This window comes from Ostrinia nubilalis, chromosome 13 (assembly GCF_963855985.1).
Source record: "Ostrinia nubilalis chromosome 13, ilOstNubi1.1, whole genome shotgun sequence".
NCBI classification, from domain to species: domain Eukaryota; kingdom Metazoa; phylum Arthropoda; class Insecta; order Lepidoptera; family Crambidae; genus Ostrinia; species Ostrinia nubilalis.
In genome coordinates this window covers 14,336,024-14,351,292 of record NC_087100.1, presented here as the reverse complement: position 1 = coordinate 14,351,292, position 15,269 = coordinate 14,336,024, and the positions used below count along the sequence as shown (strand labels likewise).

Genomic DNA, 15,269 nt, shown 5'->3' with positions numbered 1-15,269 from the left:
CTATGCAAGTCATCTGAGAGCATAATTGTGTGCGAGTTTATCTCGCCTCATTTATACTTAACATCATATGTTTGTTTGAACGCGCTTATTTCAAGAACTACTGTTCCGTTTAAAAAAATGTGTTGGATAGCCCATTTATCGAGGAAATCTTTAGGCTATACATATAACATAAACCCACAGCCAAAAAGAGCGTAGCAGTAAAGAAAAATGTTGCAAAAACGGCAAATATTATTCAAACTATTTTCAAGCGTACAAAGTCGCGGGCACAGTTTTTCATGGACCGCACCTAACCACAATAATAATTGTGTTTTGTTTGCCTACTCGTACTTGTGACAATACTGTCTTATAACCATCTTATTTACTACGTAATATTTAATTAGAGGAGAAAAATATTTTTATCTGATACCTACATAACATGAGGTTGTATTAGCGATTAGAAAACTGACAAACATAGGTGAAGACCACAGCACATCAGTCGATGCATTTTTGTTGCAAACTCGCTTCTATTACAAGTTGTAAGTTGTAAATTACAACTGGCCTTGCATCACCGGGGAACCAGAAGCAAAGTTGTCATTTGACATTTCACCAGCTCGCACTAAGCGTTTCGATAACTCTTTTATATTCCTGAACACTATAATCCGAGCCTTTTCATGGCGAGAGTGAATGCACCTAATATTATCTAAATTAATATTTATGTGATAAAACAAAATAGACATAATTATTCAATGGTATTATTTCAAGAAAACGTGTTTGTAGTAGGCACTGACACATAGTATACCTAAGATAATTTACATTTTAAAGGTCATAGCAGACATATCAACTCGGAAAGGGATCAACACCGTATCGCCTTTTGCAAGCTGTCATTGCCTTTTGCGCGCTGTCAATCGCGAGGCGAGGCGTTTACGTTACGGTGCGGATAAAAGTTGAAGTATGAAGTTTCATACAAAGAATACTGATTGCCTTGAGTTGATACGGTTACGATCCGTTTCCAGGTGGATAGATCTGATGTGCTACGGCCTTAAATGTGATTCGATCTTTGGATGCTTATTTAAAAATAAAATAAAAAAAGAAAACTTAAAACCAGATAATTTAGTACCTGATTTATAATAATATGCAGCTAATGTATTTACGAACTGTGCTATTTTTAAGATTTAATTAGGATGTGTGATGTGTGGGTGATATTTTGCCTTTTGGATCTAAATTCAATTTACAAATCAAAATGAAAATGTCCTGCAGCGCTCTTAAGCTGATTTTTTTTTAAAAACAGCAAAGAAAGCTAATAACTTTTGTCACTTTTTGGAAAGCTTACGAAACTCGTAAGTTAGGTATTCTACTAATTTGTATGCTAATCTCCATACAATTTTTTTTCCAATACTCAAAAGAAGTCGAAGTTCTGGAAAAATTTAGAATCAAAATTATTGTGACTGATGACCTTTTATCTCTGAGATTATGTAAGTTTTGGTTAAGCATTTTTTAAATGATCCCTAATTTCTAGCTGTCAAGTCAGTGCCTTGGTCAAAGATTCAATTTTGTTGTATTATTGTGGTGTGGCTAGAACTAAAAGTGTGTGCCTTATTAAATTTTTAATCACAAATTTTATGTAGTTTACATAAACTACAATTCACAATAATTTACTTGTGTTGTTACAACTTAAGTAGGTTAAAAATTTTCATTCTTTAACCAATAATGTAGTGATAAAAGTGGAACTGAGACAAATAAAAGAAAAAGAAAACAAAAACAAACAAAATACTGTAAATAACCAGTTTAATCACAAATATCCCCATTGTATAAAGTCATCGACGACTCCATGCAAACGGTCTTTATACCGCTCATCCATTTTCAACGTCAAACTTGCAAGTCCGTTCTGCATCTCAGGGAGTTCGTCTGTCCTCGCGAAAAGTAAAGGCATGAATTGTATGAAACACATCAAACCAAAGTCCAGTTTCTCTTTAAAATCATCTTGGAATTGCCTCTTCGAATACACAGCAGACGCACTGATACCAAAATCGCTTAAAAAGCTTTCAAAACTACCATAGTACAACTCTTTAAGATCCTCCATGTGATCCTTCCGAAACTTCTGATCGGTCCCCAAGAAGATGAAGAATAAGAGATCTGTGACTGGGTTGCCGTAGTATGTGAGTTGATAGTCAATAATCATTACACTTGAGGGTTCTCCGTTCTGAAAGATAAAAAAAGAGTAGAGCATAGGTGTTAGATCGGAACCAACGCGGGTTCAATCCCCCATGCGCCACTGGATTTTTTTGGTAAACCCACTAGTAACACTAGCATATTTAGCTCAGGTAGGTTAATGGGACTTTGTACTTTTACATCATTAATATTTAAAAACTTATATTCATCTGAACTGACTTTATCAGTGGGGTTCTAATTCAGACTTTCTTTAAGTCAGTAAAGAAAAAAGTTATAAGTAATACTTACACTTTCTTTCAGTAACAAATTATTTGCCTGAAAATCTCCATGCGCGATACACACAGCTTCTTCTGGTGCTATTTTAATGTAATTTGAGTACTTTTCTACCATTTTTGGATAAAAATCACGCAGTTTAGCTTTCGCATCACCTTCCAATGTTTCCATAGCTTTGTTGCAAGTATTTCTTAAGTGATTTTCAAATTCGCAGTTAAAATTGTACAGCGTGTGTAAGGACTTAATTTTGTTTTCAAAATATTTTGGATGTTCTTTTCTTATAATGAACGACATGGCGTGCAGTTTGGCAAGTTGCTCGAGAGCCAATTCTGCAATTTTTTTTGTCATCACACTAAATCTGTCGTACGTTTTATAATCAATTTTGGAAACATCATCCAGAATTATAACTTCACTGTTTATTTCGCTGTAGCACTTGACGGTATTTAATCTTTTTTCTTGTGGAATTTCATATTTATCTTCAATTGCTTCAAAGATTTTGAACAGCTCTTTATAGCAAAATCCTTCCCGTAGGTATGCTGCTGAAACGTCGACCACAGAATGTCGACCAATTTCATTTATTATGTTTTTCAGAAACAGATGTAGTTCCTTGTCACCATCTTTAGTTTTTCCACTCACGGTTACAGTTTGTAATGTTCCAAGATAATTTGCTCCGTTAGTTGTCACGTCTTTCACATTCACTGTACAAGTTATGAACCCTTCATTGCTAATAATTTGTTTGATGTTTTGTCGCACCACTGGTTTTAATTCCTTCACTAATATTATGTCGTCAATATCGCACTGAACAGTAGGCGGCATTTTGATTAGATTTTTGAACACACATGCTATAAGTGCATGCGCAAAATCTTAAATCATCTGAAGATTATAAGGCTAGCAAATTATATGTGTTTAGTCAGTCTACATTACCTGTTATAACCTTGCAAAATATACTGAATACCTCAAATGCATGCTATTTCACCTGGTTAAGACATTCTTAATATTGATCATTATAGACAAGTATATCCAGTTTGAACACATTGAGCCTGGTTTTGACTTTTAACCTTCTTTTGACTTCTAACATTATCATTATCTGCATTAAGTTAAGCACTAAATATGTTATGTTTGTTATTTTGCTACACACAGGGTTTCACAAGAGTGGCGTTGTCAGTAGCCTTCATTATATCTATGTTTAAAAAAGTTTTTTATAATGCAAATAAATCTTTACTAATATCATATAGAGGAAAGATTTGATTGTTTGTTCGTTTGGAAGAAATAGGCTCCGAAACTACTAGAGCGATTTGAAAAATTATTTCACCATTCATCATCATCATCTCAGTCATAGGACGTCCACTGCTGAACATAGGCTTCCCCCAATGCTTTCCATGTTGCCCGGTTCTTTCACCATTAGAATCTAAAAAATAATTCTGCTAAATCATAGGCTATAAAATATTTTTAAAAAAGTTAGTCAAAAATCTTTGAAAATTAGAACTTCTGACCATAATCAAAAATAACCGCCTCTGTGGTCTAGTGGTAAGACCTCCTGTTTCAGACGCAGAGGTCCCAGGTTCGATTCCCTGTGGGAGCAGATTTTTCTGTTCGGTTTGGTTGGTGGTAGGGCTTGTTCTAAGTACGCCTGGCTAGCTACCACCGTCTTACCTAAGTCTGTCGCCATATCAACAATGTTAACATTGTTGTGTTCCGGCAGTTAGAGGTAAGATAACCAGTTCCTCCGTGGTTGAGGATTCCGGGTGAAGCTCGCTTCCACCTTCGGCCTGATCGTCACTTACCATCAGGTGAGATACAGGCCAAAAGCTTCCTCGTTGTGCATAAAAAAAATACATACTTAACTTATACAAAGTTCCACTCTATTCATAGGAATGCGTGATCAGTCCAGTCAACAATCTACTTCTAAACTTTCCTTTATTTTATCTAGCAGATAGAGGAGACTGTTAAGGTACTTTTCAGTGGTATGATACTATGTACAGGTATCAATTGTTTAGCGAACATTGGTGTTTCTAAAGATACATGAAATAAATATTTTGTGTGCCCATTTAGAACTAAAATAATTGTGTAAACATTTTGATAAAAGGAATTCAACTCTTCCTAATATTCAGATTTCGAATTCTTTCATAATTGCTTCCAGTGGTCAAAATTGAATAAAATATTTTTGATTATCATTTAGATTTTGAACTTTAGCCTTCTTATTTAGTCTTTTAATGGCACTCTTATTTATTATCAACAGCATGCTATAGTCTGCGTTTGTGCATAATTAGATGTTGCGCTCACAACAGGTCAAAAAACTGGAAATCACGTGCATTTTAAGATCACATTTTGACATTTGCCGACAGTACATTAAACTATAAATTTCTGTTCAAAAATATCACCTATCACAATTGAAAAAGATGCCACAGTGTAAGCTTGACGTGCTACAGTTGTACATTTTGACATTGTAATAGAATATCTTGAAAAAAAATCAGATGGAAACCAGTTCCACGCCTCGGAATGAGAATAACAAGGCTTAATATGATGAGGATTAAAAATAAAATTCCGTGATAGTAATACACATCAAACAGAGAACGGGCAGCAGCGCTCTCTGAAAAACATCAATCTTTTAAACTGCGATCTCCAACCCGCCTGCCAAGCGTGGCGATTATGGCAAATCCCTCCACTATAGTGGAGGAGGCTCATAGTCCAGCAGTGGACTGTAGAGGGCTGTTGATGATGATGAATAATATGCTGAATTGCTAAGATAACAATTATGACGAATGACCAAAAGGACATGGAAGTATTGGGACTTAACGTACAAGATGTTCAAGATAGAATCAAATAGCGGCACATGATTGGGAAAGCTGACCCAATGAATCAAATTAAAGGAAAACCATGAAATCTTAAATGATTTTATTTATTTACAAAAATAGTAGGTAATAGATTGGTATTGAATTTTCGAAAATTTCGAGAAATTTTAGAATGCAGTATTTTTTTTTTTTTTCAAAAATAAAGGAATGTTTCCTTTGAGTTAAATTTTTTATCTACATTATTATGAGTACTTTGCCTCCAGGTGGCATTACAAAATTCCACCCTGTATATACTGAGGCAGAAAAGTTGTCGAGTGGCGACCACAAACCGGAAGATGTAGTGTGATCATTGCCTTCCACTAGGTGGACCGATGATCTGGTGAAGGTCACGGAAAGTACCTAGATGCGGGCAGCGCAGGACCGGTCATTGTGGAAATCCTTGGGGGAGGCCTTTGTCCAGCAGTGGACGTGATTTGGCTGAAACGACAAATGATGGTAGTAAACTCGAGCCAATTTTATTAGAATGCATTGTCGAATTTTCTCCTAAGACCGCTACTATTATCTGAGACCGCTACCAACCGTGCGATGTGGAAATCATTGCGGGAGGCCTATATGCTCAGCAGTGGACGTCCTGTGGCTGAGATGACGATGATGATGTAACTACAGAATAAATATGTACCTACTAGTACTACGATATAACTGCATAATAATTATAATCTAAAGGTGGATGCGTTTTTAAAGGTTTATTAAACTTGACATCCTTTAATAACAAACACGTGTTACACAGCTTAAATTTTTGTCAGAAAATAGCACATAAGATAAACATAGATAGACATTGTACCTATACATATTATTTAACTTCTTATGCAGATATTTACTTATAAAACGTAATATATGTACTTACTTGTACAACTATAATTAAAAGATATTTTTCATTTAAACTTCTGTAAATGTTTGTACGAGATAGGATAATATCAGTAACTTTCCGTGAAAAATTGTACACAATAGTACTATTGCAATGTCATCCTGAGAAAGTATTTTACTATAGTCCTAAGATGGCGACATTTAAGGAAGTAACATATTAATAAAATAAAATAATATGTTTTATATGTATAAAATATTATGGTACTTAGTGTGATGCACTAGCTTTTATCCACGGCATCACCCCCGTAGATTTGTAATGTCTTCATTAATTATAGCCTACATGTTACTCTTATATTTAGACAATAGTACTGTAAAGTTTCATCAAAATCCGTTCAGCAGTTTGTGCATGAAAGCTTAACTCTATCCGTCTTCACAAACTTTCACGTTTATTTGTAAGATAATTATTACCCATTGATAGCAGAATGAATTTTATTATAAGCTGCTTAAAACCCTGATGTGCAGTCAGCGTCGAATAGTCAAAAGTGGCCAAAATGTTGACAACACAACTTTGTTCCAATAAATTGTAACAAAGACGAGTTGCAAACTTTAAGGCTACTTTGGGTATCACGAACTATTTGACGCTGACCTGAAAATAGCACATCAAACTACCCATTAATAATGTAATCTCGCTCTTATTCCCACTACAAAAGATCCCACATTATTAAGCTTGACCTGAGGCGGAATTGTGTAAAGCAATCGTAATCATTTGACAGTTCATAACGTACGATTATTCTGTCAAACGCTTTGTTTAACTGACTTTTATCGTACGTTATGAACTGTCAAATGATTACGATTGCTTTACACAATTCCACCTCTGAAGTCATAACTAAGGCTGGGTTGCACCATCTTACTTTAACTTTGACAAACGTCAAAAATCTGTCAAAGCTCATACAAAAAACACCGGTTATCGTCAAAGTTAGATGGTGCAACTCAACATAGCTCGTAACGAGCATCCCATCTAAAATTTTAAAACACGCCACGTTCTAAACCATTTTTAATATCAGCCAAAATGGAATCGAATGGCATTTGCTAATGGACGAATATCGTGTATCAGCTGCAGGGAAAAATTCTATGGCGAAAGTATTCTCGTTTCAGTTTTAAAGGCAAAAAAATATCTACTAGCTTTTGCTCGCGGCTTCACCCGCGTGAAATTTAGTTTGACACAGATCGTCATTAATTAAAGCTTAGTTATTCTGGGTTATAAACAATAATACTGTAAAGTTTCATTAAAATCCGTTGAGTAGTTTTTGCGTGAAAGAGTAACAAACATCCAGACATCCAAACTTTCGCATTTATAATATTATAGTAGGATATTAGTAGGATAGTGAACTAGAAGGATGTGGCTAGCAAGTGACGTAGCTTGTGACCTAGCATGTTAGGTACTTGCCACTTGGAAAGTCTTTGGAAATAATACGAAAACAGCGGTGTTTTACATGAGTTTATAAAGACAGTAGATTTGGCAAGTGGCATTTTATACAAGAAGTTATTGACTTACTTGATTACGCATACATTATGGCAGTAAAGCAACAAAATATAAAAATATAATTTAAAATACATTTGTTTCTCCCTTTTGTCCTCTACATTATTTGTTATCCCCTAATAGTTACCAATCTGTCTCCCTTCATACCTTTGTCCAAATAAAACGAGAAATATTATCTACTACGCCTACCCGCATTTTCATGGCCTTGGGCGGATCGACCGCGGCTTGTACACATTACAAGGTATACAGTCCAGGGATGTTATGGATATCCGTAATCGTAACCGAAACTTTCGGATATCCGAAATAAACAAACATCCGAAACCGTAACCGATTCAAAAGTTTCGGATAGTTTCGGATGTAGGCAGTTTAAATTGTTTTTTGTATTACGGTCATTCTCACGATTAGGCGTTCTCAGCCTAATTACCATATCATTTTTGAAATTTGGCTTAATTGACTTAAACGCATTTAAATATAAAACACATGAAAAGTACGAATTTAACAATCGTAAAGGCGTCAAATTATTCCAAGCGGTTTTCGCGTAAATGAGACCCAAAAATTTTATGGTCGCGGTAATTAGATAAGGCTAATACTTAATCTAACGGTAATTAGAAAAGATATATAAAATAGCAAGAAAACAATATATTGCATTGATAACTTTGTATATAAATATATAGCGTCATAAAAAACGCTGTAGGTACACTTAATGACACTTTGCAAAAAGAAAAACACTAATTTCTATTATTTATCGTATCAAGATATTTTAGTATACTGTAAGAATCGAGGCTATAACAGGAACACTTAGTTTCAGCAAGAAGGGTCTACGTGTCACATTTGAAATGAGAGCATTTAGCTGAATCAGAATCTTAATCATCATTTATTTGATTTAAATGTGGTACAAACGATTTAACGTACCGATAATGGATCAGGAGGTCTCAAATTTGACTTTTCGAATATGCATATATCGAAAAATTAATTAATGATATAAGTGATTTTTCGTCTTTTTAATCTATCTGCGATCAGCCATCACCCATTATCAGATTAAATTTAATTTGTAATAATGACAGTTCCAGCTCAGCATATTTCGATCGCCGTGTGGTGACGGCAGAGTAGAATACATTTGTCACCAACCCCTACTCTTCCCGCGGGTGTCGTAAGAGGCGACTTAGGGACTACATATCAAACAGAGAACGGGCAGCAGCGCTCTCTGAAAAACATCAATCTTTTAAACTGCGATCTCCAACCCGCCTGCCAAGCGTGGAGATTATGGCAAAACCCTCCAGTATAGTGGAGGAGGCTCATAGTCCAGCAGTGGACTGTAAAGGGCTGTTGATGATATTTCATGATTTGTCACCTCGATTCTTTTACAATAAGTTTTCAGATTGATGCTATTTGCTTTCTCCTGAGCTTAAATGCAGAATTCTCAGAATTTATAAGGGATGCAGCAAGTAGATTTCATGACGGTCTAGTCTTTGGTTGTAAGCTTTACAGGAATATTCTACACCCTCTTTGACGTTTGGTACCACTTCATTGGACTCTGTAAACCAAGGTGCACAGCTCAAGATTTTTAATACTTTATTTTGAAAACGTTTAAGTATTTCTAAATTTGCGAGGGTAAGTCGATGCCTTATGTCTACATGGGTCTTAGGATGCATTTGTATATAGTTTGTTCTCCAAGCTTCTTCTGTCCAGTATCCATGCATATCACGAAGTTTTTTCTATGCATAACAAGGTAGGATGCAGTTTAGGATGGTATAAAGTGCCTATACACTCTTGTCTTGAAAAGTCCCATAATCATTGTCTGTTGATTAATTTGTTCCCTTTTGTTCTTAATGTGATCACGCCAGGTAAATGTTACTGTTGGATAATCTCATCTTCTTAGGGCAAAGGTAATATGGATATATTTTAATGGTATTATATTAGAATTAATTAATGATTTGACATGTTATTATCAATTATATTAATAGTAAAAATAAATATTTGGTACGAGACATGTTTTACGCAGGGGTGACGTCTCCTGGCCATCAGGAAGCCCCGATTTCACTCCAGCTAACTTATTTTTGTGGGGTCACCTTAGGGGTTAAAATATACTTTTAATTCCAACAACCATACAGCAACTGAAGCTGAACATTCGTCATGAAATCGAATCTATTTCGAGGTTACTCTAACGAAAGCTTTGCAAAATGTTGATGTTAGATTGGAAGAAAAGTCCGTAAAGTTGTTATGCGAAAGTCTAGGTATATTTCATATTTTATCGTCGTACTTATTCAATCGTGAGTGCAATTTGTAGGTAATAATGTCATGAAACGGTGATTATAAATATATGGTAATTAGTACATGGAAATTATAAAACGATAGTTTTTCTTCAAAATTTCCAAAATCTTCAGCGTATGCAAATACTGTCTTACTACAACGTATGAAGGCCAAAGTACTGAAACTATTTAAATTAACAACATGGATCTACCTTAAAAAATCGAGTATAACAATAAGGACATGGTAAATAGAAAAATTGAAAACCAAAGATATGGTAATTATACTCTTACGCAATTCATCGACGGTACGCCAACGCAATAGACGTCTACTTGCTAACAGGTCTTAGAACTAACTAAGGGCTCGCGCCGCGGGCGTAAATGATGTGTCAAATATTATTATTTAGGCTTGTATGCCCAAAAACAGAATACGTCACGGGAATTAGGACTTTCGCTCGGACAAGCAGTTTTTTAATTCTAATTATTTACAGAATGGTTCTATTGAATAGATATTTTGCTATGCGTAAGACAATCTTATGTACTCTTTAAAATGTATAATGGAGTTAACCAAATCTATACGACATAAAAGTTACAGCCAACTTTTAACATTAAGTCGGTGTGCGGACGCGTAACGGTAATTAGAGAACAGAGGTTCATGAAATTAATTAAGTCACAAATACTTAAAATAGAAGCCTATGATTTAATGCACAACTGGATAAGGTTGTTAAGTAACATATAAAAATACTTGCATGTCTCTAATTTGTCATTTTTAACGATTTAACAGCCCGGACACGCAAAAACTAGCTCATCTGAGAATGGCCGATTAGCATTATTATGTAAAGGCATAACAGCCCGATTTACCTTTATAATGCCATCTAGTAGCAATTTTTATTTTTGTGGAAAACCTTGGAGGAGGCCTTTGTCCAGAAGTGGACGTCATTTGGCTGAAACGAACGAACGAACGAATGATATCCGTAACCGTATCCATAACCGAAACTACATAAACATCCCTATTACAAGGTATACAGTCTCCGATACTTATCCAGGCTTACTTACCTACTAAACTTCATGTTCGATTTGCAACTTTAATGCCATCAAACTTGGGTCAAACTTGAATCGGCACTTCGCTGTACAAACTTTCCGTTCGATTCGTAGGAAGTGAAACCTGTTGTATTATTTGTTTGATGAAAAGTAAAGCAGCTGAATGTAAAGAAATACTTAGTTTCAGCAGGCCTGGCTCACTCCGCGCGGTACATCCGATAATTACCTACAGCGAAGCGCCCCGCCGGCGGGTATTATATCAGTCGAGTGTCACGCGCGCGCCCGTCGGGACTTGATGTTTTGCCTTTAATAAATAATTTCTTTTGAATACAATTTATGATGTTTTAAGAATTTTATGGTTAAAATATTAACTATTACCTTTCCGTGTAGGTAAATGAAACGGAAGAGTAACATCGATACACCAAATTACGACAAGCTAGTTACCATAATGCATAGGTATTAAATAAATTGTTGCCAAAGTAGGTACAGCGAGTAACATTAGATTAAGTTTGTTTGTGCAAAGCCAAATACAAATATTATGATTATACGCCTCTCGTTCTAGGATGTAGCCGTTTCGTGTTTGCGTAGTAAGTAGGTAGGTATGATGTCATTCTTTCTTCTGTGATAGTAGGTAATACCTACTACCACTACCATCATCGGGGCCCCGCCAAGGTACGCTACGCTTCTGGTAGGTATGTTTAATTTATTTATCTTATGTTAAAATAGGTATGAATGAAGACATTGTATTAAAATAAGCACTTTTTTATCCTAAGTAGATATATTTAAAATGTTATTTTTACAAAGGTAAAAAAACACTAATACATACCTACATACGTACCTCATTACAAATACCTAAGTAGATTAATTCTATTTTTTCACTAGACAGCATAGCAACCCTAACAGTGTAAGAAGAGTTCAGAGACACGCGATAGAAAGAGACAAAACTTATAGGTGAATAAAATTGTAGGTACGTAGTGCTGTGCGAGCTGAATTACACTGTATCGCGTGGTACCAAGACTCGCATTTATTTAAATCGTCTTGCGGAGTAATCCTTCTGTAGGTACTACTATTATTTATTCTGTGGTTTCAGTTGAAGGAATCTGGGCTAAAAACATTTAGGTTAAGGGCTTGTTCCCCGTTTTTTCAGGAACTAGTTTTTGCAGGTTCCCGTTTATGAAATGTAATGAAATAGTTTATAGTTTATTCAGTAACATAGGCCCATTCCAGGGCACATATGTATACACGTCCCAAATATACCTTGCCCTACCAACACTTCGGGACAACATAATGGGCGGGTGTCATGAAGTATTTGATGCTGACTGTACTACCTACATCATTCAAGGGTGTAGGTGTAGTTTCTTAGGATAATAACGATACCTAACTTAAACAACAATGTTGTTATATTCCCTCACGGTTTAAAGGAAACACAGACATACAGACAGAAACCTTTGGGTCTGAAATAGCAAACTTGCAGTTCTAATTAATTGCTATTGTAACCCAGTATAGTTGCTGCAATAATTCACGATGGCGAGTGAGCTTTACATGTGTGGTGGTGGCTCGCTACTGATTGTTTGTTTCAAAAGTTTTGACAGACATATTACACTATCGTTACGTGCATGTACATTGTACACGTTACAGTTACACACACAAGTAAAGCTCACTCGCCTTCGTGAGTTGCAAGAACAATACATGTTGTATACTGTGATAACATGTAAATGTAACCTGTTTTGAGACAAATAAATACTTTCTATTCTATTCTAGTACTTCATTTTTGTTAATAATAGAAGTTGGTTCTAAACCTTGCGAACTCAAAACTCGACTAAAACTTGAAATTATCTAACAGTTTTCCTCATATTTTAAATATTAACTTTATACCAATAAATTTTATGAGTATAAAGTAAATAACATAGCGTATCCGCTAACCTAAATTGTCTGGGTGTTCCTTTCATATCGTTGCTTACTCCTGGGATCTCTATTTCACCCTAAATTAAGTAAATAATTTCACATCATGCTCAAGTTAATAAGGTCGGGTATATTAGAAAGGTAGGTAAATATAAGTAATATAGGCTAAACGATGTCCTCTTGAAACTTTAGTCATTTAATTATACGAGCCAAAGCGTTTCCTTCCTCTCAATCGCTTAATGTTATAATTAAATTTTAATAATTGAATTATTTTCTAAAAACTTGTACCTAATAAAATAAATAAGCCAATAATGTGAATCCAAGTGGATTTTTACATAGTAAAAACTTAGGAGTTAGGAAGTTACTCATTTCTTGTCAATATCTTTAGATAATACTGTATTTACCTTGGGCCTTTTTAAGGCATAAGCCATTGAATATTATGGTTCACTAAACGAGTGTACAAGAAAGGCTGCAATGTGTGAGGAATGGCGCGTGTGTGTGTGATGACCACAACCACTCTGCCAAGAGTGTAGCGACGAAAAAGAAGATTTACCGGCCGTATTCACAAACGATGCTTGCTTAAGTGAAGCAGTAATCGAATGCTCAGTATTGAATAGAGCTCTGTGATTGATCGTGGATCACCCTGTGCGTCCACACGCGTGAGACCTCATAGATTACGTAGTATTACGGTATAAGTTTGTGAATGCGGGCGTATAAGTCGTATTATGTTATCTGTTTTGGTGAGTGACCATCCAGAATAGGCTAGTTTCCTAAAACATTTTTTTTAATCCGTCAATTTTAACATAAAAATATTGGACACGTATATTTTTAATTGTCAGTCAAACAAATAATTACAAAGTTAATAGTGCGTTGAAGTTCCGCGCGACGTCACAAAGTGCTGCACTTTTACGCACTCACTGACGTCACGGGCCTTTTCTTTAGAACTTTGGCACGCTTTATCTCTTTACATGTTCATTAGTTTTAAAAAGTTAAAAATATGTGTCGAGTAGTTTTTGATAGGCTAACTGACGGACTAATTAAAACTCCTGCTTTTTTACCCAGGAAACACCCCTATTCCTCTATTTTTAACCGACTTCAACAAAAGGAAGAGGTTCTCAATTCGGTTGGTATGTTTTTAATATCACGTAGGATTGCGATCAAAATTAAAACAGAAGAAGTAATATTTTATTGTTCCCCGCGTCTTTACCATCGCTTTTGTCCCAAACATTAATTTCCTTGCCCTCTCGTTTTGACGGCACAATCGCTAAACGTCTTTCTCGAATGCCCTTTCGTAAAATATTAACCGCGGAAAAGTTCTAAAATAAATTCGAACTTCTGCCCGTTTCAATTAAATTGGGCGAGACCACAACACAAATGGGAGAAGTAATACCAACCTTTGCATAAGAGATTATACGAGTAACAATATTGATATACACTTACAGTTCATTAAAAAAAATTCATGCATGCAGTATTTTATAAAGGGGCAACTTTTTATTGCTAGATTATTTACCTACCTACAAAAAAGGAAAAAGGTGATCTGTTTTCCGTAGATGATTTTGAAAGTAAACTTACCGTAAAAACTCTCTTCTTCTTTTTTATAGCGGCGATGTGAACTCATCGCTAAAAATTCATACAAGACATCTGATCGCCATTGCCATCGCGCACACAGGCTGCACGTGTTGGTTTGGCTGAACCTTAATTGTCAAATCACAAAACCACAATAACGTCATTCGTACTAAACTATTATATTCGTGTACCCCTACATACCACTTCTTTTATCCCTTTTTACACTGTGGCGAAACTCGCCGACCTTTCAATAGATTTCTCGACCGTGTCCGATTTTGTGAAAACTTTACTTCGATTTATTCCAAGTTAAAGTTTTGGCAGGTGAATAGTGACGAGTATTGAAGTCAGAAACTCAATCCCTAGCCTATAGGGCACTGGTTCCCAAACTTATGTGAGACGCGCCCCCTTACGACCGTACAAAAAATTCCGCGCCCCCCTCCTCCAGTCAAGATTATTATTGGTCGTATCGAGCAGTCTGGAATTCATTCTCTCAGCGGTCCCAGGTTTTTATACTTAAGTACACAGATGACCCGTGCCCCCCTTTAAAGGTCTTTGCGCCTCCCCTTGGGGGGGCGCGCCCCCCACTTTAGAAACCAATGCTATAGGGTTTTAAGTAAAGCATAGTAATTTATTATTCTAGACTTACCAATTTAGTGCTTGCGGCAATCAGGTTACAGGTCATTGCAGGCTGGATCTAACCTGAAACAAAATTAATTAAGTCTATAAGTTAACTCTTACTTTAAATTGTAGAAGGCAAACGCAGACTTTTAAATATACATTGTAGGTATAAAATCTGACCTTTCTTTGATCTCTATTTTACTTAACTATATCATTTTATTTATATTGTGCTAATGAATGTGTGTCATTTTTATAACTATGATTGTATGCAGCTCTACA

The 15,269-nt window shown here is 35.6% G+C and overlaps 1 protein-coding gene and 1 long non-coding RNA gene across 2 annotated transcripts in view; both read right to left on the bottom strand.

Moving 5' to 3' along the window:
- The window catches only part of LOC135077746 (uncharacterized), a 200,608-nt gene that overhangs the window by 138,051 nt on the left and 47,288 nt on the right, over nt 1-15,269 (bottom strand). Inside the window, exon 2 of the long non-coding RNA XR_010258498.1 lies at nt 15,019-15,071. This is a non-coding gene — a long non-coding RNA (uncharacterized LOC135077746). The remainder of the gene's footprint in view (nt 1-15,018; nt 15,072-15,269) is intronic.
- LOC135077219 (uncharacterized) lies at nt 1,748-3,323 on the bottom strand. Its single transcript, XM_063971760.1, has 2 exons — nt 2,437-3,323; nt 1,748-2,179 (listed from the first exon to the last, which is right to left on the bottom strand). The coding sequence occupies exons 1-2, from the start codon at nt 3,235-3,237 to the stop codon at nt 1,769-1,771; spliced, it is 1,212 nt and encodes a 403-aa protein (XP_063827830.1). The 5' UTR covers nt 3,238-3,323; the 3' UTR covers nt 1,748-1,768.